Source organism: Myotis brandtii, unplaced genomic scaffold (assembly GCF_000412655.1).
Source record: "Myotis brandtii unplaced genomic scaffold, ASM41265v1 scaffold1083, whole genome shotgun sequence".
Classification (NCBI taxonomy): Eukaryota; Metazoa; Chordata; class Mammalia; order Chiroptera; family Vespertilionidae; genus Myotis; species Myotis brandtii.
The window spans coordinates 173,591-199,180 of NW_005353685.1; the positions used below are offsets into that span (position 1 = coordinate 173,591).

Below are 25,590 nucleotides of genomic sequence, written 5' to 3' on the forward strand. Positions count from 1 at the left end.
CTAGTGATGCCTGTTTTTCTTTCATATGCGGGCTGGTTCTTTGTCTCACCATGATCTCTCTTCTCCAGGTGTTTGGTTATGTAGTTCTCTGTCTGCTTTCCGTGAGGAGGAGCAGGGTTCCTCTAAGTCCATGTAGTCGCGCTGCTTGAGATCCGTTGTTTCCAGGTTAGTAGCCGATCTCTGGATGCCATGGATGCCGGGTCTTTGGATGTATATGCTTCCAATAATAGCCACTCAAGATGGTGCGGTCTCCATGGCTGAGCCAGTGCACAGGGAGAGATTTCAGCTGCAGTCTCCAACCATCCCCTTTCTCCGGGAGTCCTCTGTCTTTCCCGGCTGCAAACTGTCTCCCAGCTGAATACCTTCTGCTTATTCAGGCTGTATGTTACCCGTTTCAGCTGCTCACCCTTATCTGCTCCGGGACAAGGCACGGGACACGTCCGTCTATACCTCCGCCATTTTCTTCCTCCCTCAAATGGAAACCTCTTTCTAGCTGTTCTCTTGGGTTAAGTCTGGCTCTCTCTGAAGAAAAGTTCCAACTCAGGGCTGCTTTTCTTTATACTCTTTGGTGTATATGAGCAAAATCAAGAACTTCAATTCAGCAATATAATCTTTTCCTTAATAAATAAATAACAAAATTATAGTATAATATTTGACAAAAAAAATAATAAATGTTTTCATCCTCTATAATAAAAGGCTAATATGCAAATCAGCTGAGTGGCAGAACGACTGGTTGCTGTGACACACACTGACCACCAGGGGGCAGATGATCAATTCAGGAGCTGCCCCCTGGTGGTCAGTTTGCCCCCACAGGGGGAGCGCTGCTCAGCCAGAAGTCAGGCTCATGGCTGGCAAGCGCAGCTGTGTTGGTGGGTGCCTCTTCCTCCTCCGTGGCAGTCAGACATCCCCAGAGGGCTCCCGGACTGTGAGAGGGCGCAGGCCGAGCTGAGGGACCCCCCCACCCTCCAGTGCACGAATCTCGTTCACCAGGCCTCTAGTTTATAAATAAAATCACTCTGTGCATAAATCTATGATTAACATAAATCAGAAACTGCAAAAGTCTAAGTAATACTTTTAGCAATATTAACTCCAGTAGCTTATGTACAGACCAAATTATTTGAATTTAAAATTAGGATGTGAGGCTAAGTTTGTCATGGGTGCCACTATTTCAGTTTCTTTCTCTGAATTTTTTTTAAGCAACTGACCCTTGCTCCAGTAACCATAATGGCCCTGTTAAAATAATTTTAAGTATTTTCCTTAAATACATTTCTAGTTGACATTAATAAATTTATTTTGCTTTAAGTACTTGGAACTGGGGGCTTTAAAGACATACATTAATTATATGTAATTTAACATAATATGTGACAAAACTTTAAAAATATGAATTTCAGATTATGATAGTGATGAAATATGCAATCTCTTTACAGTATACATGACAGTACAGCTTAACTTAGGTCAGTTATCTCTTTGAACCTTATTTTTTGAGTTATCAATCTCTGTAAGCTTTTATTTGTTAAGACAAATTCAGACAATTTGCAGGATATAGGGCAGTGATGGCGAACCTTTTGAGCTCGGCATGTCAGCATTTTGAAAAACCCTAACTTAACTCTGGTGCCGTGTCACATATAGAAATTTTTTGATATTTGCAACCATAGTAAAACAAAGACTTATATTTTTGATATTTATTTTATATCTTTAAATGCCATTTAACAAAGAAAAATCAACCAAAAAAATGAGTTCGTGTGTCACCTCTGACACGCGTGTCGTAGGTTCGCCATCACTGATATAGGGAGTGGAGTGGAGGCAGGGGAGCACTTATATTTCCTAAGTGCCATTTCTAACAGAAATATAGTAAAAAGTTTTTGTCACTTAGGTGATATCCATATACTATAATTCTATAAAAACACTTGTATACAGTCTTAATTCCAGACAAGACTTGCTAACTCTGCCTTGAAATTTTGGGGAGTCCCAGAATCTCTAATTAGACTCTCAGGTCCTACTTAGTTTTCACCACTGGGAGCAGATGTGTGTAGTCATTGTGCACCATCTTGTGGTAATGTTTAGAAATGCATCTATTAAAAGTCCTTGGGTTAAGGGACGAAGCATTCTCTATTCCTTATTGTGAAATAGCTATTTCCTCCTACTCTTCCCACCCCCAAAACAGTAGATTCTTTTCCTAAATAAAGTAAATGCATTTTCTGTGGAGAACTAAGGCAGCAGAATAATTAGGAAGGCAGGGTGGTTGAGTGATCAGGCTCTGGAATTAGATTACCAGAATTAGAGTCTGAAATTTGCTATTTATTATCTGCATAGTCCTGAATGTGTTACTTAACCTCTGTATGAATTAATTTTCTCATATGTGAAATGGAGCTAGAATTTGACTGCCTTATAGACAGATAGTCAAGGATGAAGAGATATTTGAGGAAAATCTGGAACATATAAAAGAAAGCCCAAAATAAAACAGAAATTGGATGAAAGAGCAATAGGATATTTCAGGAATGTAATAAAATGTAACATAAACTAATTAGTAACCTCAGAGAAATTAAATATTAAATTGAAATCATAAAACAGAATAGGATGCCATGAGAAAAGCTATTAATAAGAGTTAGTACAAGGAAATAAAAACTGTGATTGAAAAAAAATTAGCCTAGCTGGAGGGCCAAAAGATAAAGTCAGTACAAACTAAATGAAAGCAAAAATACAAGGAGACAAAAAATAAAAGACAAAGGGGTAACCTAGGAGTCTGATAGCTGACTAATAAGTTTACCATAAAGAGAGAAGAGACAAATCAGAAGACATAATTTATGAAAATTTTATAGACTTGAAATGAAACAAATCTGCACATCAAAAAGACATAATGCTAGTGAGGGTGAATGAAGGAAGATATATACAAAGGAGGCTTAATTGTAACATTTCAGAACATCACAAATAGAAAATCATAAATGCTTCCAAGGAACAAAAATTAAAGTTGTGTTAATCTTTTTATTAGCAACACTGGATGCTGGAAGACAATAGACTTAAAAATCCTGTGTCCTATACCCAGCCAAACTTTTAATTAAGTTTGAAAGTAAAATAAAGATACTTTTTAATACATTCAAGGATTCAGAAAGTTTAACTGTCACACATCCTTTCTTGGGCAGTTTGGGGATGAGCACAAGAAAACAAAACAGTTAACCAAGAAAGGAAAAGTCAAAGAATCTAGGAATAGTAGAGTCAGTTCAGGAGTTTAATGAAAGGAAGTTTTAGGATGACAACTTTAGGACAGGCCTAGATTGCATTAGGAGGAAGGTGGAGGTCTCTAGAAAGGAAGTATCTATGAAGAGAGAATAAATGGTGAAGTGTTTCCATGTATTTGTCTTTATCTTTGAAATATTAAATGAACTTAAACTTAAGGTAGATATTGCTGGACTAAAAGGAAGGCAATAAAACTTAAGGGACAACAATATGCTGCTCAAGAAAGAAAAGCACTCCACTTAATTCTCCATAAAATATATTTTTACCTTCTATATATCTCTCAAATCAGTCCATTCTCTTTGTATTTCTCCCACCACCTAGACTGAATCACCTTTCATTTTTTTGCTTAAATGACTGCAGTAACTTCTTAACTAGTTTTATTTATGTATTTATTATATTTTCAATTACAGTTTACATTCAGTATTATTCTTTATTAGTTTCAGATGTACTGTATAGTGGTTAGATAATTATATACTTTACAGAGTGGTCCCTTCGATATTTCAAATACCCACCTGACTATATACATAGTTACTACAATATTATTGGCTATATTCCCTATGCTGTAATTCACATCTTTGTGACTATTTTGTAACTACCAATTTGTACTTCTTAGTTCCTTCACCTTTTCACCCAGCCCCAAACCCTCCTCCCCTCTGTCAACCATCAGCCTCTTCTCTATAGCTATGAGTCTGTTTCAATTTTGTTTATTTTGTTCTTTAGATTCCACATGTAAGTTAACTAGTTTCCTTGCATCCACTCTGTTCTCTCTCAAATCCATTCTCCTTATTATACTCCATAGATTGATTTTTTTTCCAAATGCAAATTCAATCATGTCCCTTCTTTGGTTAAAATACTTCAGTGGCTCCCCATAGCTTTTAGAATAGAAGATTCAAAACATTAACAAGTTCCATACTGTCAGGTAGTCAATCAGTCCCTAAGTAGCAGTGCAGTGGCAGCTGCTATGTAGACTTGCCTCGCCTCCATAGATTTGGCTATTTAAGGACACAAGAGACCCAAATAGATTTAGACAGTTTATTACTTAGACAGTAAAACAAGATCAGCAAGGTAATCAACTGCTTGCTGGGAGGGGCCAGGTGATGAGACTGGTAGGCTGCTTTGTTTTTGAAGAGTCAACCCTAGGTTGCAACTAAGTGGTTTTATAGCCTGCAGCTGTACCTGAAAAGGGTGAGGTTAAAAGTCCTTATGCCTTACTGAAAACTGCCTCTAGGCAGGTGCATGCAAGATAGCCTCCTTCAAGCTAAGGAGGCAGATGAAAAATGACCTTTACCTTCTCCTCACAAGACTGCCTATCTTGACATGGCCCAAATAGAATCAGAGGGCATTCTGTAAATAGTTGAGCCTTGCCTATATGGCCTATGTGCAATTGCCAGGGTGCCATGGTGGAGCTGTTTCCCTACAAACACAGGTTGACCTTTCTACTACAGTTTCATCTCTTACACTCTCTCTTTCTTACCTGCTGAGCTCAGCCACACTGACCTTCTTTCAGTTTCTCGGTGCTTTCCCTTGTCATAGAGCTTCTGCACCTGTTATTCCTTCTGCCTGGAATACTCTTTCTCCTCTCTTTTTCCTTGTCAACTCCCACTTTTACTCCTCAGCCCAACTGTCACTTCCTTAGGGACCTGACCAGGACAGATCCCCTGTTAACAAATAGCATGTACCCCTCTCCTTTATGGCATTCAGATCCATTTTAATGTTACAATCACTATATAATCTTTAATTAATGTAATAGTAGTGATAACATATACACTAATATATTTATCCCTTGATTTGTAAAGTGTTCTCACATATTTGATTTTATCTTTTCTGTGAGGTAAATAGAGCAGGTATTATTTTTAATCTCTATTTTTAACAGATAAGAGCCCATATTAGAACTCATGTTCTCTTACTCTAGTTTAGGGTGCCCTTTACTTTTCCACCATGTTTTTTATGTAAATACATTAAATATAAGGCAGCATATAGTAAGCAGAGAGGGACAAAGAAAATGCCATAGGCGCTCAAAGGAAAAAGAAATCAGATAGGGTGATTAGGATAGATCTCCATGATATAGGTGCGGTTTGAATTGGCCTTGTGAGAGATGAGATCAAGAAGTAGGGCAAAACTTTGCAAGCCATAGCCTTCCTTGTAGAGTATAATGTCAAAACCTTTAAACCAAAGATTGCTGGGAGCACACCTGTGTTGAAGAGTACAGCAGTGGCAGAACTGTGAGTCATCTCGGGGAGTTGAGGAGCTTGTTTGAGTATTTCCACTTGTGCTGGGTGATTCTTAGAAGGGTTTAGAGAATGCAGGGGTCAGTTCTGCATTGGGTGCTCTCAGAAAGTGGAGTGTTGGATATTTTGGTATTTTTTATCTTGGAGATGAAAGGATTAAAGAAATAGTAGTCATTTGTGTCAGCCAGAAGAGGGGGATGTTTAGTTATTTTTGTGGTTCTTGAGGGTCCTTACTAGTATCTCCAGTTTTAGAAATAATTGCACTGTAGTCTTATCTCTGTCTTCTATAGTCAGTGTGGCCTTATCTGAGTATTGTTTATATTCTTCCAAAGTTGTTTATGTTCAGTTGGGAACAATATTGTTCAGCTATTAGCTTCCAGTCGCCAGGGATGTTTTATTACTTAATCCGTACCCAATACATTGATCTGCTTAGCCCTCAAGGTATCTGGCCAGTTGCCTCATATAGTGGTGAGCAGGTTATTCATTTACTCTAGGGCACTATATGTACACAATATTATCATTGAAAAAAGGCTGATGGAGCAAAGACACTAAAAACGAAGAGTAAAAGGTTGTAAAGGTTTCAAAGCTCTTTACTATCTACATTTTTAGTTCACTTAAAATCTATGCTCTAGCAAAAGTAAACTGATTTTGTTTTTGCCATTGTAGTTTGCTCCTTTGGATAACACGTCCTTCCCCTGGGATATCTCTCCTTGTTCCCCTTCTCAAGTCCAGATCCTTTCTGTCCTTCAAGGACCAGTTCAAATGTTTCTCCCTTCCTCCTTTTTACTAGTGAGAGCTAAGATCAAGAAAAAGCCTATTTAAAATACAATAAGTGAATAAATTACATATTCAAATATATTAATTCTATTTGGGGGATCAGGTTGGAAGCAATCTCTCCTTTCTATGAATTTATATAGCAAATTTCTCGTACCCCTAAAGCACTTATTTCTAACATCTATTAAATATGTGTGGTGTCCTATCTTCTAGTAGCTATCAGTGATGCCATCAAAATGCCATGAGGTTTGCTTCTTTCCTAGTTCTTCAGGCTTACGTACAAAGCAACAAAAAAGTTTCACCCTTATTCTTACCTCATTCAGGACAAGAAGTGCTGAGTTACTCTATTTATTTCAGGGAAATTAACAAAAGCCTATAGATGGCTCAGTGCTGCTTCTGAAAAGCTGAGTTGCCACTAATAGTGGGACAGGGACTATTATCAGAACTATCTTTTTAAAAATTACATATTAAATGGGTTAATATTGGAGGAAATGTGAAAAATCATAGTCTTTTTGTATTGTTTGAAAGGAGAGACTGGTTATAATTTCATTATATTAAATTCATTATAATAGATGTAGTAAAAGTGGGTTTATCTTATATTAATTTAGGAATGACTACCTGCAAAAAACCTGGGAACCGAGAATGTAATCATCACTGTAAAAATAAACAGACTTGTGGACATGACTGCTGTGAGTTCCATAACACAAGTTTATTTCAGGTTTTAAAAATTGAAAGATTTTTGATAAATAGTAATTACATCCTAATTATTTATGTGTGATATTTACATTATGCATTTTGTAACAAATAGTTTTCTTTCTCTTGTGGGCAACATGAAAAAGTAAATATTAGATTAGAAATTTTAAAGAAATTTGGCTTTCTATGAACAATACCTGAAGTTTAATCTAAAGAATCTATAATTTCTTTTCATAGGTAAAACTGGAGTTGCACAGAAGTCAGAAATGAAAGAGTCAGCAATTTCTTCATATTTATCTGATTTAAGAAACAGAAATGCTTTTTCATCTCTTCCTCCAGTTAAACGTCTCAAGGTTATTTTTCATAGCATTTATCCCTTATTCTGTAATTAAATGTATATGAATATTCCTTTACTGAGTATCAATTAAGTAGATAGCCACAGTGTACTTGAGGGCCTGACTAGGAATATGGCCATTATTCATAACACTGTTTTTAAAGGAAAAGGTATTATAGTTCTTAATAATCAATCTGTAAGTACACTTTTGGGACATATTTACTGACTCTTCCCTCATTAGTTTTTTGGGTTTGTTTAGTTTTGTTTTGAGAAAGGAGGGATATGTAGCTTGGCTTGGTTCAATAATTAAGACTAGACACTCTTGCCCTTTCCTGGCTCAGTCTTTGCTGTACTGGGCTGAGAAGTGTGAGTTGATTTTGATTTATGCACCTAGATGAGTACTGAGCAAGAGCCTCCCTTCCAAATAATGAAGAAATGGGAGTTCCTACTGTTGGATAGGCTAGTCACTAGCAGACTTATTCTAAGCCTAAGTCATCATAGCCAGGGCAAAATAATGGGTCAGGCCACAAAATAACCACGTCAAGAAGATGGCAGAGTGGCTATTTCTTTTCTAGAGCTTGTATAAGAATGAAGATCCCAAATCCTGAGGCTAAATCAAGGGGAATATTGGGAAACAGGGAGAGGCATGCAGTTTGAAATGACTACCATCTGAGAGAATTTTTTAGCTGCTCAAGTTTTTCCTTCCTTTCTTTCATATTTATTCCATATTAGCTTTTTTTCCTTTCCATAGTCATTGAGCACCAAAAATATGCCAAGCACTATAATAGGTGCTAAGGTACAGTGGTGAATAAGACAGTTTTAACCCTAGTTCTCATAGAGCTTACAGTTGAGTGAAGGAGATAGCTAAGTAAATAGACTTTTCCAGTATAGTATGATAGGTGATTCTGTGGCAGAAGTGTAGGATAACTTGCACTTAGATAGAAAGTGTATTCACTTCACACTTGGTAGGTCAGGAAAAGATTCCTAATAATCATGATTGAGACCTAAAGGATATATTGGCATAAGCCAGGTATGAAGAGGTGGGCACCAGGATGGTGGTAGAGAGGGACAGAAAAATATTCTAGACGTAGAGAATATGCAGTGTTTCAGAGTTGAGAAAGACATAGAGATCTCTTCAGTTAGAAAATTGAAGTAATACAATATGTGTGGACTTCAATTATAAGTGGTGGGGGGAGTGGAGAGAGATGAAGCTAGAAAAGTAAGTAGAAGCTAGATCATAAACATTTGTTTGCTATTTTAAGGATTTGGACTTTATCCTGAAAGTACTGGGTAGTCACTGAAGGACTTTAATCAGTGGCATGATCAGAATTGCATTTGGTAAAGTTTATTATGTATGCAATGTAGAGAATGGATTAGCGAATGATACAAAAGGAACGTAAGGATTCATTAGGTGGGTTTTACAATAATGCAAGCAAGATGATTGCCTAGTCTAGTGTAGTGGCAAGTAGCAATGCAGAGAAGTATAAAATATTTTCCATAGATAGAATCAACTAGCTTGGTACTTAAATGGTTATGAGGGGTGACAGAGGAGTAGTTAAAGATAATGACCAACTTTCTGGCTCGAGCAACTGGGAAAAAATGTAGGGCCTCATTGGGGTAGGAACTCTGAAGGAAAAGCAAGCTTGGAGGTGTAGAGACACTATAAGTTCAATTTGGGAAATAGTGAATTTAGAGGCCTGCAATATGTCTAGCTAAAGTTGTTTTACAGACAGCCAGACAAAACTGTTTGAAAATTAGGAGAGAGCTAAGTTAAAAATATATATTTGAGAGTCATTCACATGTAGTTAATCACTAAAGCTACGGGAGTAGATGAAATCTTTGATTGAGAGTGTGTAGAGTGAGAATAATGTCTAGCAAAGAACCTTGAAGAATATCTACATTTAAGAAGGGCCTAAGAAGGAAATATGATTTGAGAACTAGCCTGAGTTTCAGAATTCATTGGTTTTTGGTCTTTATGTACCAGCAGGAATTTTACTATTTGGCTCATTTGTTAAAAGGTATTGATGTAAAATTGGTAGCCAAACTTTTTTTTCATTAATAGATGCAAATGAATAAATCTCAAAGTGTGGACCTTAAGGAGTTTGGTTTTACTCCAAAAGCTTTATTGATGTAAAATTGGTTAGCCAAACTTTTTTTTCATTAATAGATGCAAATGAATAAATCTCAAAGTGTGGACCTTAAGGAGTTTGGTTTTACTCCAAAAGCTTCTCTTCCTAGTATATCAAGGTAAAATATTCATCATAAACTCTGTGTTCCTCCAAGTAGTCATTTACCCAGAGAAGGGTGGTCACTAGCTACTTTCAAATCATGGTAATAATTTGATTACATAAGGTAATGACATCATAAGAGTTACATTATCTTTCAGACCCTAAACTTCTTAGAACTCTACTGTTAAAGAATACTTTAACATTCATTGAATAATTTCTTCCCTGGGAAACTACCCATCCTATATGTCATTCTATCAGGCTCTCTCTGCCTTCTAAATTTAACAGGTGACAAGAGTATAGTTTAATAAGAGAATTCATGTTTGTGTACAAAGTCTAACCTTTTCCATTTAGAGGTCTACTGTATATCAATAATACCTCAGATTTATAAAATACTTTATAATTAAAAATTTTTACTTTTATATATTATGTCTTTTGCCCTTAACATAAGGTACTTTTATTCCATTGTATAGGTGAAATAACTGAAGCTCGTATTCCTAGTTAATAAGTCAGCATCCTTTACCTATGTTTTGATGCCTGGATGGCAATAATATATGTCATTTCCCATTCAGATAAGGGAATTTTATATGCAAGGATGATATTTAATATACTTAACTCATGCAGAACAGGTGCCAACACTACTTCAAGAGATCCTATCTTTTTTATCCAACAGAAAGTAGCATTAGCAACAGATTTTTAAGGCTATACATAGATAGCAGATAGTCTACATATTTGGGGCATATAAAGATGACTAAGTATCTCTTGATTCTATTAAAACCTGTTTTTTACCCTTTACTACCCAGGCTGCTACAGTTTATCATAGAAATGTTGAGTGAACGAACCATCCCTTTTTTTTCATTTATATGAATAAGTATTTTTCAGAGTCAGATTAATTTCATTATTTTCTTTAGAATTTTTAAAGTTTTATTTATCTTTATAAAGGTCAGAATATTTAAACACACCTGAATTATCTATACTGGAGCAGAGGGATCAGCATGAAATCTGTGCAAATGTTCAACAAGAACCATCTGATTATCAAGATAAAGGTAAATTACCATTGGTATTGACTTGAGAGAGAATATGATTTATCATTATTTTGGATTAACAAATAATGTTATTGAAAAATCAACATCTGAAATCATTATGATTATAAATTTGGCAACATTTTTCTCTTGGGTTATTGAACCAATTTTAAATTCTTTGGATCTGTTATTTCAGATGGTCTTACTATATATGTCTTAGAATTTAAAAAAAATCTTCCTTACATAGGGTTGACTATTTTTATTTAAAGATACTATGAGGAAAAGCTGAGGAAATAAGGGATCTTTGAGTACAGAAGGTGTTAAAATGCTGAACTATTACTTTTACATATCTTTAGAATTATTTAAAATAATGTTGTTTATAAAATTAGTCCAATTTTACAAAATGACCATGTGACCTTGGGAAAATTATTTCTTTGGGCCTTACCTTTAAAATTAAGAGATTAAATTAGGTGACCTTTAATATCTCTAAAACCTATGACTCTTACAATTTCTGTGATCTATCTATATATATAAAAGCCTAAGCAGCCGACCAGTATCTATGACACACACTGACCACCAGGGAACAGACACTCAACGCAGGAGCTGCCGAGCTGCAGTGACTTGGCAGCTGCGGTTCTCGGGTAACACACCCAGAATCAGAGAGGAAGGAGCCTGATACTGGGGTGCGCCACCCAAGAACCTCCCTCTCGCAACCTGGGACCCCTCAGAGGATGTCAGAGAGCCAGTTTCAGCCGATCCCCACAGGCCAGGCCAAGGGACCCCACAGGTGCACAAATTCGTGCACCCAGCCTCTAGTAAGAATATAATCTAATTTATAGGATATAGCTGGTGTGTAATCTAGGTTTGCCTTTTATCTGTGTCATTCAATTAATGAGATAATGCATATACATTTTCAATATTGTGATTGGTTCATCATTAGTCTGGATCCTGCCATTAAGAGCATCATATTAGGTCATATTTAATAACCAGTCTGTTAAAATGTGTGAGAAATAATCCTGGCCATAGAGTTGTTTTTTCAGTAGCTATATGTAGAAATGATAAGCGTGGGGTTTTCTGAAAATAATTTCATGTGTGTGGACTTGGTATCTATTGCCACACTTTTCTTTAAGCTGTCATTATGCTTCTTCTAGCCCTAATTTAAGATCTTAAGTAAGAAAGGGCTGGAGTACCCACAACTTCTTATGACACCATGATAGCCATTAGGCCCAATATAAGATTAAGAAGAATCCCCTGATCTCACCTAGAGTATCAGAGCATTTTTCCAATTGTTCAAAGCCTGAATGTCATTACAACATGCTTAGAAGGTATAAGATTTTCAACCTTCTTATTTTTATCTCCCTTCAACCTATAGCCCTCTAACTTACTCCTTGTACTGCATAGCAGAGTTTATCCTTCCCTGTACTTACTTTTACTAGTATGTTGTTTTCACAGAGTTTTTCTGCTTTAATTTCTTTCCTACCCACTATTCCAAATCCAATTTATATATGATATAAAAGTCTCATCATGATATTTTAACCTCCAATGAAAACTGTGTTGCTTAATGCTACCCCCCTTTTTTAGATTTTAAAATTTATTTTAAAAAATAAACTTTAAAAACAAGAGAGCAGAAAACATCAGTGGTTGCCTGGGAATAGGGAAAAAGGTATGTGAGAATATTTGGGGTGATGGAACTGCTTGCTTACACAACCAACAGATTGAACATTAAGGATGCTTTTACTGGGTGTAACTAACTCAATTTTTTTTAAAAGATTAAAAGGATAAGAGCCAAAAATTTACCCAATGTGAAAAAATACAGAGCTTATGGTTTTCTCTTGTGGATAATAAAAAGTTATCGTGGGTGTAAAGAAAGGAATAGTAAATGAGATATCTTCAATATACAAAAGATTCTAAAATGTTTAAGAAGAATATGCTTATGCAGAGGTAATAATTTCTTTTTAGATTTATGATTTGACTTGAAATTTTTCTCTAGGGATAAAAATGCTAAAAATGCTTATTTTTAAATTTCACAAAGGTGTCACAGGTAATAAGGAAGGCATTAGAATAATAGAGGGTTCTAAAATTTGATCTACAGAGCATTTACTGCAAAAATACATGCAACTTTTGAGGTCCCTCCCTCCGGAAGTGCAAACATTTCCATTTGGGTTTGGTGGTTGTGGCTCAGGAGCTCCCACCTGGGACAATGGTGTGCATTCCTTGTATCGTCATTCCAGTTCTGCTCTGGATCTACAAAAAGTTCCTGGAGCCATACATATACCCTCTGATTTCCCCCTTTGTTAGTCGCATATGGCCTAGAAAAGCTGTGCAAGAATCCAATGACACGAGCAAAGGCAAAATAGACTATAAGGGTGCAGACATAAATGGATTACGAACATCAGGATCAACAGAAATCTCTGATAAAAAGAAAGACTAAAGGCATTGACTCAGGAACCTCCTTGTTTTCAAAATGGACCTAATAATGTGAAGCACCTTCTTTGTAATTGTCTCTGACCTTTTTCTCTTAGAACTAGGGGTGGATGGTTTAGATGTTTGCCTGATACTGATCAGGAAACACATGGTATTTATATTTAGAATGTATTTAGTTATAGTTAATGATCTCATTCCCGAGTTCCTTTTTCATTAACATAGCTTTAATAGTATGAATGAATAGGAGGTCTGTGCCAGTAGACATTGTTACTAAAGCAGTACCTAAACATCCCTGGGCTTCTAGCTTCTGTTCAGGCTCTTTGAATTTGAGTGGAGTCTGTTTTCACTATGAAACAGTACAGTGAGACTGTGCAGTGAAATAAATGAAAGGGAGTGTTTGGAGGTGATAATGACTTGAAACATAAAGTTATAATTACTGCCCAGCACAATGGAGCCCCTTATCTGCGAGAGTAGAAATTACAGGTTATTGCTCTGAAGAAAATAGCAAAGACAAGAAATTGAGGAAATTTCTTTGGGAAAAATGGAACAGTTTTTACATAAATGTCTAACGTATATTATAAAATTCTAATCTTTGTTGCATTCCTTCTATTCCTACAGAATGTATTAAATATTCAATTTAGCTTGTGGTTGGGGTTTGGCTTTTCTTTTTTTTTCTTTTTTTTAAGTTTAAATATTTCTTAAAAGGGACATTTTTCACTGTATCAGAAAGCAGAATTATAATAGCGTGCTGGCATATGGACAGTTCTGAGACAACAATATATTATTTTTTAAAGTAGATTGTATCAGTTATTATTGTTGCATAACAAGACACTCCAAAACTTAGTGGTTTTCAACAACAGTGACATGACTGGACAGTTCTTTGCTGGTCTGGGCCTCTATATGGTCTTTCACTCCTGGGCTGCTTCACTTTAGGGACTTATAAATGTTCAGAGGTGATGAACCATATCTTTATATCATATTTACTTATTCTTTCTGAGGCAGGGAATGGTTGGAAGACTTCTGCCTTTGAGTCCCCAATGAAGTCCTGGGTCCTAACCAAGGCTCTGTTAAACTCTGTGTGAGCAAGTCAGTGACTCACCCTGGTCTTCATTTGATAGAAATCAGTAGGTTTCAAGTGTTCTTCCCCAACCCACCTGAGGGATAAGATAAATTCCCTTTAGCAACTAAATTCAGTTGATTAGTTTGTTGTTTAAAGTATAAAAACTATATTACAAAAATAGCAGATGTTCACAGTAAAACAGTGCAATGGAAAGTTAAAAAAATACAACTTTTAATAAAAAAAAAACCTTTTAAGTTCAAAATGCAGTATTTAGACAAATTTTCTTGAAATACAAAAATGTAAATGTAGAAGGAAGGAGAACAGCGTGCCGAGACTCAGAGGAGGCGCAGTGCGGAAAATACAAAGGTGCGGAGGTACGCGCAGAACGGGCTGGTGGCTGATGGCGCGGTTGTCGTTTTCAATCGTTGTCGTTTATCGGGAGGAAGTCTCAGACTCTGAGCTCCAGTTCTGGGCGAGTCTCTAGGGACCCAGACTCAAACGAGAGAAGCAGGACGACTTGGCATCAGTCGGAATGCGAGGGCAGCTTTCTCTCCGAGGTTTGCAGCGGTTCTGGGACTCTGAGAGGCAGAGCCTCTGGGGATGGGACTGAGAGCAGCCATAACTGCTCACTCCGCCCGCCCTGTTGATCCCGTGCAACCCGCCCCGCCCAAGCCCTGCACAGAGCCATTTGCCGGATAGCCTCAGGCAAAGGCTAGATTAGCACCTCCTCCCCAGAGGGAAGTTTTCCCATTGCAGACACAGCTGATTCTCACAGCCAGTTGGCCTGGAGGCCAAATCCCCCTAGTATTAACTATAACAACCAAGGCTTAACTACAACAAGACTGCGCACAAAGACCACTAGGGCGTGCACCAAGAAAGCATAAAAAATGCGGAGACAAAAAAACATGACAGAAATGGAGGATATAGAGCTAAAAAACGCTATAAAGAATAAAAATGGCAACAAACAAGTAGCTATCAGTAATAACTTTAAATGTAAATGGATTAAATGCCCCAATCAAAAGAGTGACTAGATAAGAAAACATAACCAATATATCTGCTGTCTACAAGAGACCCACCTCAGAACAAAGAAGTCACACAGACTAATGGTGAGGGGATGGAAAAGGGTTTTTCAGGTGAATGAAATGAAAAAAAAAGCTGGGTTAGCAATACTTATATTTGACAAAATAGACCTCAAAGTGAAGGCCATAACAAGAGATAAGGAAGGCCACTTCAGATAACTAAAGGAAGCAACTCAACAATAAGATATAACTCTGGTAAACATATATGCACCCAATAAAGGAGCACCCAAATACATAAAAAAACTTCTGGATGATATCAAGGGAGAGATCAACAGCAATACAGTCATATAGGGGACTTTAATACCCCACTAACACCACTGGATAAATCCTCTAAACAAAAAATCAGCAAAGAAGCAGTAATCCTAAATGACTCACTAGATCAGATGGAATTAATTGACATCTTAAAACATTCCACTAGAGAGCCACAAAATAGAATTTCTTCTAAAGTGCACATGGATCATTTTCAAAGATAGAACACATACAGGGACCAGGCAAAGTCTCTTCATATTCAAGAATATAGAAATCATATCAAGTATCTTCTCAGGTCACAATGGCATAAAAGTAGAAATCAACTACAATAAAAGCAATGAAAAAATCAAACACTTGGAGGTTAAATAGCATGCTATTAAACAATGATTGGGTTACCAAAGAGATCAAGAAGAAATAAAAAGCATCATGGCAACAAAAAAACAATGAAAAGGCAACAATCAAAAATCTTTGGGACACAGTGAAAGCAGTCTTGAGAGGGAAGTTCATAGCTCTAAAGGCCTACCTCAAAAAACAAGAAAAATGGGTATTATCTAACCCTACAACTCAAAGAGTTAGAAAGAAGGCAACAAGAAAAGCCCAGCATAAGCAGAAGGAAGGAAATAATAAAGATCAGAGCAGAAAAAAACAACATAGAGACAAGTAAACAATACAAAGAGCAACAAAACCAAGAGCTTGTTCTTTGAAAGGATAAACAAGATTGATGAACCTCTAGCCAGGCTCACAAAGAAGTAAAGAGAGAGTACCCAAATAAATAAAATCAGACATGAAAGAGGTGAAGTAACAACTGATCCCACAGAAATACAAACAATTATGAAAAAATACTATGAACAACTCTATTCCAACAAAATGAACAACATAGACAAAATGGGCTTATTCTTAGAAAAATACAAGCTCCCAAAACTCAACCAAGAAGAATCAGAAAACCTCAATAGGCCAATAATTACTGAAGAAATTGAAGAAGTGATCAAAAATCTTCCAGCTAACAAAAGCTCTGATACATAAGGTTTTACACAGGAGTTTTTTTTTTTAAAAAATACAACTTTTAATAAAAAAAACTTTTAAGTTCAAAATGCAGTATTTAGACAAATATTCAAATTTTCTTGAAATACAAAAATGTAAATGTAACATACTACATACAATGTTACATAAACTACATTGAGCTAAAACTGAATGTAGTTGCTTTTACATACCTGGTATTTAGAAGCTCTTTGAATTCTATCCCTCAATGAAAGTTAAGCAGAATTGTCTTTGGCTGTACAGACAGCTCTCTCTTCGTGCCCTCCAACTACATTGTGGGCCTGACAACTTTCCTTCTGGACATTTATGGTGTAGGTGCATCAGGCCCTGCATCCAAGGAAGGAGCACAGTGTCTCTGAAGCCTCTGAAAGGTCAGGAGACTGAAGGCTGGGCTAATCCAGGATCCTCCTCACTAGGTGGACTTGAAAAGAATTTTGTTTGGGGTGTAGGATTCTGCTTCATCATCACTTTCATCAACATTGTTGTTCCCCTCCTCCTCTTCTCTCTTCTACTTAAGACCATTTATCTCTCTCCTTTTCCCCACATGTCTCTGCCCATGACCACATCCGCTATCTTTCCACTGGCAATCTTAATCTTTCCAATCCTGTCTTACTTGGGACTTAAAGACCGTTTATCCCTCTCCTTTTCCCCACATTTTTACAAGCTCTCTTCCCTATTGTCTCTTTCTCTTTAGCATATAAATATGCTCAAATCTCTGGCTGGTATCTTCTTTGATAATATGTCTGCAAGAAATTGGAAAGTTTCTGATTCTTCTGCAGTATTTAATAAATCATTGTAAGTGCTTTCTTTTCTTTTCCACTGCCATGTCTGTAGGAATAGGTGGCTAGATATTGAACAAAGAGTTCCATAGCATTAACCGTGAGCATGAGTGCTTCCTGTTTGATTCTGGACACCTCAGGTGAGCTCTTCATGATGACCCAGATGCAGGACAGGGGCAGCGACAGGAGGCACTTCTCCTGTCACTTGTCTCTGCCCATGACCACATCTGCCATCTTTCTTCCCCTCTCCTGCAGTGACTACCCCTCTTTTGAAAGAAGGATCTATATAGTATACTAGAGGCCCAGTGCATGAAATTCGTGCATAGGGAGGGGGAGGTGTCCCTCAGCCCATCCTGCATCCTCTCCAATCTGGGACATCCTTCTCACAATCCAGGACTGCTGGCTCCCAACCACTCATCTGCCTGCCTGCCTGATTGCCCCTAACTGCTTCTGCCTGCCAGCCTGATCACCCCTAACCACTCCCCTGCTAGCATGATCAATGCCTAACTGCTCCCCTGCCGGCCCGATTGTCCCTAACTGCCCTCTCCTGCAGGCCTGGTCGCCCCCAACTGCCCTCCCCTGCAGGTCTGGTTCCCCCCAACTGCCCTGCCCTGCTGGCCATCTTGTGTGTTGGAGTGATGGTCAATTTGCATATCACTCTTTTATTAGATAGGATTCTAGCTCTGCCATTTAGTAGTTGTGTAACCTTTCATACTATACTTATCCTTTTTTCTTGATACCCTCATCTGGTTATATTTTAGCATTAAATGAGATAATGTATGTAAAACTCTTACCATAGTATTTGGTACTATTATTACTAATAATAGTGTAAATTATACTTTTCACACATTAGCCTGTGGTGACAAAACATACTATAAATCTATTCTAATATTGCTCTTAGAAATGTTTTTAGAAAAACAGCAAGTTTTATTATCTGTATTCCAATTTCCAAAAGGGAAGAAGAAAAATGCCAGAAATTTTATGAGAAAGCATGTTGAATCATAACATTTTAATTTCTCATTTTACCATGAAAGAAGCCAAGAACTTTGAGAGTTTAAATGACTTGTCCAAAATCATATCTAATTAATGGCAGAACCAGAAATAGAATCCATATCTTTTGATTCCCAGTCCAGTGCCATTTTTATAAATTGAAATTGACTTTTAGTTATCAGTGAGAATTAAAAATTGAGCCAATAATATATGAACTCTTTCAACTTTCCACCCCACAACTCTATATTTCTTTGTCTCTGCACCCATCATTAACTTTCTATTTGTCTTAAAAAAGAATGATCTTTTCTTCTATTCAAGGTTTATCTTTCCACTGGCAATCTTAATCTTTCCAATCCTGTCTTACTTGGGACTTAAAGACCATTTATCCCTCTCCTTTTCCCCACATTTTTACAAGCTCTCTTCCCTATTGTCTCTTTCTCTTTAGCATATAAATATGCTCAAATCTCTTTTCTATTCAGCTCCATGTCCCCAACTAACTAGTTATGGCCTTTTTGACTTCTAGAAATTCTATTCAAAAAAAGGAAACCAATTATCTCATGTAAGCTAAGTCCAGACAGGTTATCTGGCTTTAATCTTGCTAGATCCAGGCATTCAAATGATCCCATTATGCCTCTGGTTTTCACTCATTTATTTATATATCCTGGTTATTAATTGGCTTTATTTTTTAAATGGGGTTTCTCACATGGTAATATGCCCCCAACTCACATTTTCCCAGTTTAACAGCTTCGGTAGAAAAATGCAGTGTTCCCTATTAGCTTTGGCAGACCAGAATTCATCCCAACTGGCCTCATTTGAGTGTTGTGTTCATTCTTTAAGCCAGGAGTGGGGAACCTTTTTTATTTTTTGCCAAGGGCCATTGGGATATTTTTAACATCATTCGAGGGCCATACAAAATTATCAACTTACAAATTAGCCTACTATATTTGGTCAAATGTTTAATTAACTCACCCCTAATCCCTTGACAGGACCAGACCAAATTTCTCAGGCCTTATATGGTCCTCAGGCTGGATGTTCCCCACCCCTGCTTTAAGCATTCCCTGTACCCTGAAGACTGGGTCATGTGTTCCACCCACTGTGGCGCTGGGGAAGCCAGAGTGCAATGAATGACATCCTCACCAGCATCACATGGAATGTTGGAGGCAGTTTCCTCAAAGTCCCTTGACAGGGCCAGACCAAATTTCTCAGGCCTTATATGGTCCTCAGGCTGGATGTTCCCCACCCCTGCTTTAAGCATTCCCTGTACCCTGAAGACTGGGTCATGTGTTCCACCCACTGTGGCGCTGGGGAAGCCAGAGTGCAATGAATGACATCCTCACCAGCATCACATGGAATGTTGGAGGCAGTTTCCTCAAAGAACAAGAAAGATACTCCTACTAAAAGAAAGAAAAGCATGCCAGGCAGATTAAAAACAGAATCAATAGTCTTTATACTCTCTATCTCTTTCTTTCCCATTGAAACAAAAATTCTTGAAAGAGCAATTTATACTCACTGTGCTCACTTCTTTACCTCCTTATCACTCTTCATTCACTAAAATTTGAGTTCTCCATCACTCCTTTGAAACTGCTTTTTCTCAGACCATTTAGTGACCTCCTACATGCTGAATTCAATGAACTCCTTTCAACTTTCATTTTCTTTGAGCTTTGTAGTATTTGACACTCTGTCTTGTCCTTCCTTTTGGAAATCTCTCCTTTGGTTTCGATTAAACCGCTCAAAATTGGGTCTCCTGCTACTTCTTCAACTGCTTGGGCTTTTCTTTCTGTTGATGTTGCAAAAGGATCCTTTTTGTTTGTTTGTTTCTTCTCACTTTATAAACCTTTCTTAGGCAATGTCACCTAAGCCCATGTCTTCAATTACTACCTATATTTGGATGATTTCTAAATCTACACTCCCATCTAGATCTTTCTGTCTAGCCCCTGACCCATTTATGTATCACCTTTCTAGACATATCCACCTAAAAGTTAACATGTCAGTATCTGAACTCTTTCTTTCTGTTTTCTCTATACCTCACTCTGCTCCTTTTCATTTTTCTTTAGCTGAGTAAAAGAACTCTCTTATTTTCCAAACTGCTAAAAGGCAGAAAAGAGTCAGCCTAAATATCTTACCTCACATGTAATTAATCACCAAGTCCTATGTATTTTACCACCTAAACATCTCTATATTTATTTTTTCCTCTCTGTTTCTTCTGCTGATACTCTAGTTTAAATACTCATTGTCTTTCACTTATTGCAGTGGCTTTCTTAACTTTTTTTCTTTGCTTCCAATCTCATCCTCTAATTCATACTATTCCAAGTGATCTAATAGGCATACCTGATCATGTAAGCTTCTTGCTAAAATATTTTTAATATTCATTACCTATAAGAAAATAAAGTAAATTTCTTAACATGTCAAACAAGCTTCAACACACTCTCACACTTAACTGCCTATGCAATCTCAGTGGGCCCTGCCTTCTCCTTCTACTTTGTGTTCCATAAAATCTAAAAACATACAGTTTTCCAAATTCCCTTGTCTCTCATACTGTTATGCTTTTCACATACTGTTCTCCCTTCATGGAATATCTTGACTTTCCTTCTTTCCCTGCTCCATAGTCACAAAATTCTATCAAGTTCAAATTCCAATGTTACCGTCTTACCATGTTACTATCTGAAAGGTGGTTACTCTGACTGCCGTTGTAAGTTTAGGTCCTATTCCCTATGCACTTTGTACCTAGTTCTATTTTTAGGACATATTATATTGTGAATGTGTACCAATATACAAAATAATGTGAACTGTAGTTGTAGGTGAAGTTTAAGGACAAAGTAGAATAATGTGAACTGTAGTTGTAGGTGCAGTTGAAGGACAAAATAGGATTTGGAAAGGTGAAGAAGAAGATAGAGGATCTTTAAAATGAAGGAAACTTAGCAGTGATTGGAGCAAGCTTATACTGGCTTATGAGAGATTATTATTAAAATTTTGGGAATCTTTGAACTATTATTAGAAGTTTAATTATATATAAACTTTCAATTAAATAAAATATTAAACACAAAGGCTATAAATACTCAAAACTAATCAGATCCTATTTATTCTACTATGTTTTATTATCTGTGTTCTTGAGATTCTTTACATCTATATTTGTATCTATATAGTGAAAATATTATACAATAGGGTGCTATTAGCCTTTCTTTTCAACTTTGCATTCAGTGATGTTATGTTGATACCTTAAAATCAACCATAGTGGAAGTATTTATACCATGGAAATCAGCAAACACACAAATCAAGACTTGGTTTATTGTTTTGTTTGTTGTTTAGACTTTAAAAAGTGATGTAGAAAATGTTAATAGTACAAATTAAATTTAGAAGTGTATTGTGTCCGTAGCCATTACATTGTGAATAGCACACAAAAACTGAGGGAGTATTCATCTAGTATTTGAAAAATATAATCCAATTCAGCAAAGAAGTTGCTTGAGTCAGTGGATGAATGGGTAAAGTCCCAACATATGTCTTTGTTATTTAACTTTTATCCTATTTGTTAACGTCAACAAAAATATCAAACAACATTCATGTGAGAACTACATTCACTTGTCAATTGCAACCATAGATGTAAAAGTTTGGCAAAATTCAATGAAAACATTCAGTGAGAATCAATTAGATATATGGAACTTATAATAAAGCATGCTGTATATTTTATTATTTGCAAATTGTGTGCTGCATATTCTTTGCTTATAATAAATATATATAATACATAAACAATATGTATGTATATTCATACTTTTTGGAGAAGCAGTCATTAAACAATTATTAGCACACTGTCATGGAAAACTGCATAAGAGAAGTCGTTTAGTCCCTATAACAATCTTGTAGATATTATTATCATTCCACAGAGGAGAAAACTAGGCTCAGCAGGTTTAAGCTTCTTGTCTAAGATCATACAACTAGTAAATGAGGAAGGTGGAATTTTCACCCAGGTAGTCTGGCTCTAAGCCCAGCCTTCAAACAGTGTATAACACTAAAGATTTTTTAGCAGGAGAAAAATTAAGATATATTTTGGATAAATATATTTCATAAAAACACTCAAAATTAACTTGTAGGGAGAAGAGCTGAAGGGAGGAAGACCATTTTCTAATAATAACTCTAGCTTGGAGTGGGGTTATTCTCATAGAGGAATTAAGATGGAAATTTTATTTAATCTACAAGAATCCATTAAAAATTAAAGTCAGCAACTATCAGTGTGTGTAATTGAGTGAGTAGAATTGGTTAAACACAGTATTCAATAATGCTTGACCCAATGCTTTTGAAAACTACTATTCAAGACCTCTGTTTTATACTTAAAAGATATGTTTGATAGATCAGTAGATGATATGCTTATGGTTTAAAAAGTACCTAAACTCTTTTATTCATACGCATGGCAGATTTTTCTAGCTGGATCTATTCTACAACTTTAAATGAGAAAGCCCCTCAAGCAGTGCTATTTAACAGAAATCTTAATGCATCTGGAAACCAGAATTTGATAGATGTGGATAAAAACAACTCTTCATTTTCAGAAGTTTTGAATGTGAACTTCGAATTGGAAAATGAAGTTTGGGATGATTTTGATGATGAGAACTTAATGGAAGTTACTAGCTTTTCAGCTGATAAGAACACAAACACATCAGGTAAAATTGTATGTTAGCATGAAGTAATTTCTTGAGATATTCTTTGAATTTTTTTCAGTTCAGCCTCTGGGACTAATTTTTTTTGTCTTTTTTTATTTGTTTGCTTAATTACCTTTGGTTTGTTAAGATTATAATTTTTAGCAAAACTGAAAATTCGACCCTTCCACAGATAGCATTTCCTCCTCCTGAGGACAAGGGTCAAGGTCATCCCATGAGGATAGTATACAAATAAGCTTTTTCTATTCTGTTGTTCCCCTATCTAGTTAAAGACCCTATTCAAATTCAGATTGCTTATTCAATTTTTTCTCATAAAACAAACTATCCAGCTCTCCATTCTAAGATCACACATGGTCTGCTAATATTTGGGACAAAAATATTTCCTTTCTAAAAGTATTCATCGGCTAGCCAAGAAAATAAAAGATAACTTTTATTTATAGGAGAACTATTAACTTTATCAGGTATAAATAAATAGGAAAGGATTTGTTTCTTTGCATTAAATATTGTATTTAAGTCATATTCAATCCAAAAATAATGGGATTTAGTTCCTTGAGTTACTGGCAGACTTACTCCTGTTCACTAAAACAGTGAAGTGGAAATCTTGGTAAGTGTATGACATGACAGTGAGATGATGACAGTCTCTCCCATGATGGCTGCAAGAAGGGAAATCATTTCCTCAGAATTATAGTTGACTCTTAATGTATCCACCCCAGTCCTATTTTTTAAAAGGCTTTCTTAAGGAAGCAAATAGAAGTTGAAATATTGTTTCAGGGTTCTAAGAATTACCTAAAGAGCTAATACTCCTTTCAGAAGGAATAGGATTTGACCACCTTCACAGCGTAGACCAGAAAAATCTCCAGCATGGGATCAGTAGGCACAATTTCCTATATTACAAGACAACTACTGGTCCCTACCTCAAAATTAAAAGCACTGTCTACTGCAAGTTAAGAAACAATTTATACTGATCATTCGAGGCAGCCTAATCCTATGAGGCATAGCTTTGACACTGGGAAAATCAATTACAATATATGTTTCCCTGTGTATAGAAACATTTTAATTAACTTAATTATGTGTAGACCATTGAAAATATTGAATGAACTTTAATTTGATCATTTACATGAATTAAAAATCTATAATAATAAAAGCATGATATGCTAATTAGACCAGACAGCCGAACGACCTTCCGAATGTCCTTCTGGACGAAGCCAGGGCTGCGAGGGCCGAAAGGCAAGCCGCCATGGCTGTGAGGGCCAAGCCCCTTGTATGAATTTTGTGCATCGGGCCTCTAGTAAGTAAATAATAGTGACTTAGAGACCTTTTAATATAGTAACTAATAAGCTACCCTACATATTTCGTGGTTTTACTCTCTTATTTTTGTTCCCTTATTTAGCTATGCAAATGAAATTTTATTATTGAGAAGAATTATGCATTCCTTCCTTAGCCAGGTTATATCTGTTGCATAAAGTGAGCCCTTTTAGATCTTGTGAAAAGCTCCATTCAGCTGTTTCCTGGCATTTTATTTCAAAATGTTATCTCTTTATATAGGATTTGGAAACACTTTGAGTTCAACTACCAGGGAACATGAACTATGCCTCCAAGAGTCAGAGAGCAAATTCCAAAGAGAAATGTCAAACAGGCAAGTTTTAGAACTTGGGTTTGGAATACAAGTTTGTACAACTTTTTACAATTTTATATTCTCCTGAAATGTAATTGGAGATGGGCATCAAGTCTTAAGATGTCAGAGAAGCTGTAAAGTATTAGCCAAACTAAATCCTCTTAATCTTAGAACTGTGTTTTTCAAAGTGCTGTTGTCAGACCACTTGCATCAGAATCACCTAGGGCAGCAATTCTCAACCTGTGGGTCGTGACCCCTTTGGCGGTTGAACAACCCTTTCACAGGGGTCGCCTAAGACCATCCTGCATATCAGATATTTACATTATGATTCATAACAGTAGCAAAATTACAGTTATGAAGTAGCAACAAAAATAATTTTATGGTTGGGTCACAACATGAGGAACTGTATTTAAAGGGCCAGAAGGTTGAGAACCACTGACCTAGGGGGTGATGTTTAAAATGCACACTCCTGGGCCCCACACTAAACTTACTGAATCATGGTCTCTGGGGCTAGAGCCCAGGAATCTTCATTTTTCACAAGACTTGAAAGCTGAATAGGAGTTCAATAAGGCACAAGTAGAAGAAGCATGTGCAAGGGATAAGGTTTTAAAAGGCATCCTTATGCTCAAGGATCAATAAAGTGTGGTCTGACCACAGCATTAAGGCTGAAATTGCTGAGGTCTGATTGTGAAGAACCTTAAATGCCATATTAGGCACCATATTAGGAGTCTGTAGGCATCTGGTAGGTTACAGACTCAACCTGACTTCAGGACTTGGTGAGTCAAAGCCAACTGTAGAGTATCCCATCTAAAGAGAGAAACCACTGCTCAGCTCCAACGAGTTGTTGCTATGCAGGAAATGAGTGTCTAGTATTGTCAAATATTCTAGTTTAAAAAAATAAAATGCTAGGCATCTAAAATGTTATGTGATATCTCCTGACTTGTAATTTTGACAACTAATTTTAAAAAATGTGATAATCTCTAGTGCCCTCCTCCAAAAGTAATAATTATAATGTCTGTAGTTTGGATGTAGCCTAGAGGCCTCTAGTTTTTTTACCTCCATAGTAGGCAGTAAGGTATCACCTAAGATTTCCTTCCTTCAGCAGTGTATATCTCCATATTGCAGATATAGCCGGTGTCACTCTCGCACACCATCCGAACAAGTAAACCGTATTTTGTTATTTTCGCTGGGTTGTACGTG

General features: G+C 36.6%; 2 protein-coding genes across 2 annotated transcripts in view; both read left to right on the plus strand.

Annotated features, from left to right (window-relative positions):
* HFM1 (HFM1, ATP-dependent DNA helicase homolog) overlaps window positions 1-25,590 on the plus strand; it is a 98,307-nt gene that overhangs the window by 69,397 nt on the left and 3,320 nt on the right. The window contains exons 31-36 of the mRNA XM_005857197.2: window positions 6,845-6,925; window positions 7,167-7,282; window positions 9,431-9,510; window positions 10,431-10,534; window positions 22,668-22,778; window positions 24,321-24,411. Coding sequence (XP_005857259.1) covers window positions 6,845-6,925; window positions 7,167-7,282; window positions 9,431-9,510; window positions 10,431-10,534; window positions 22,668-22,778; window positions 24,321-24,411 — 583 coding nt within the window. The remainder of the gene's footprint in view (window positions 1-6,844; window positions 6,926-7,166; window positions 7,283-9,430; window positions 9,511-10,430; window positions 10,535-22,667; window positions 22,779-24,320; window positions 24,412-25,590) is intronic.
* LOC102251745 (UPF0729 protein C18orf32 homolog) lies at window positions 12,641-13,105 on the plus strand. The gene has a single exon (XM_005857196.2). The coding sequence runs from the start codon at window positions 12,711-12,713 to the stop codon at window positions 12,939-12,941; it is 231 nt and encodes a 76-aa protein (XP_005857258.1). The 5' UTR covers window positions 12,641-12,710; the 3' UTR covers window positions 12,942-13,105.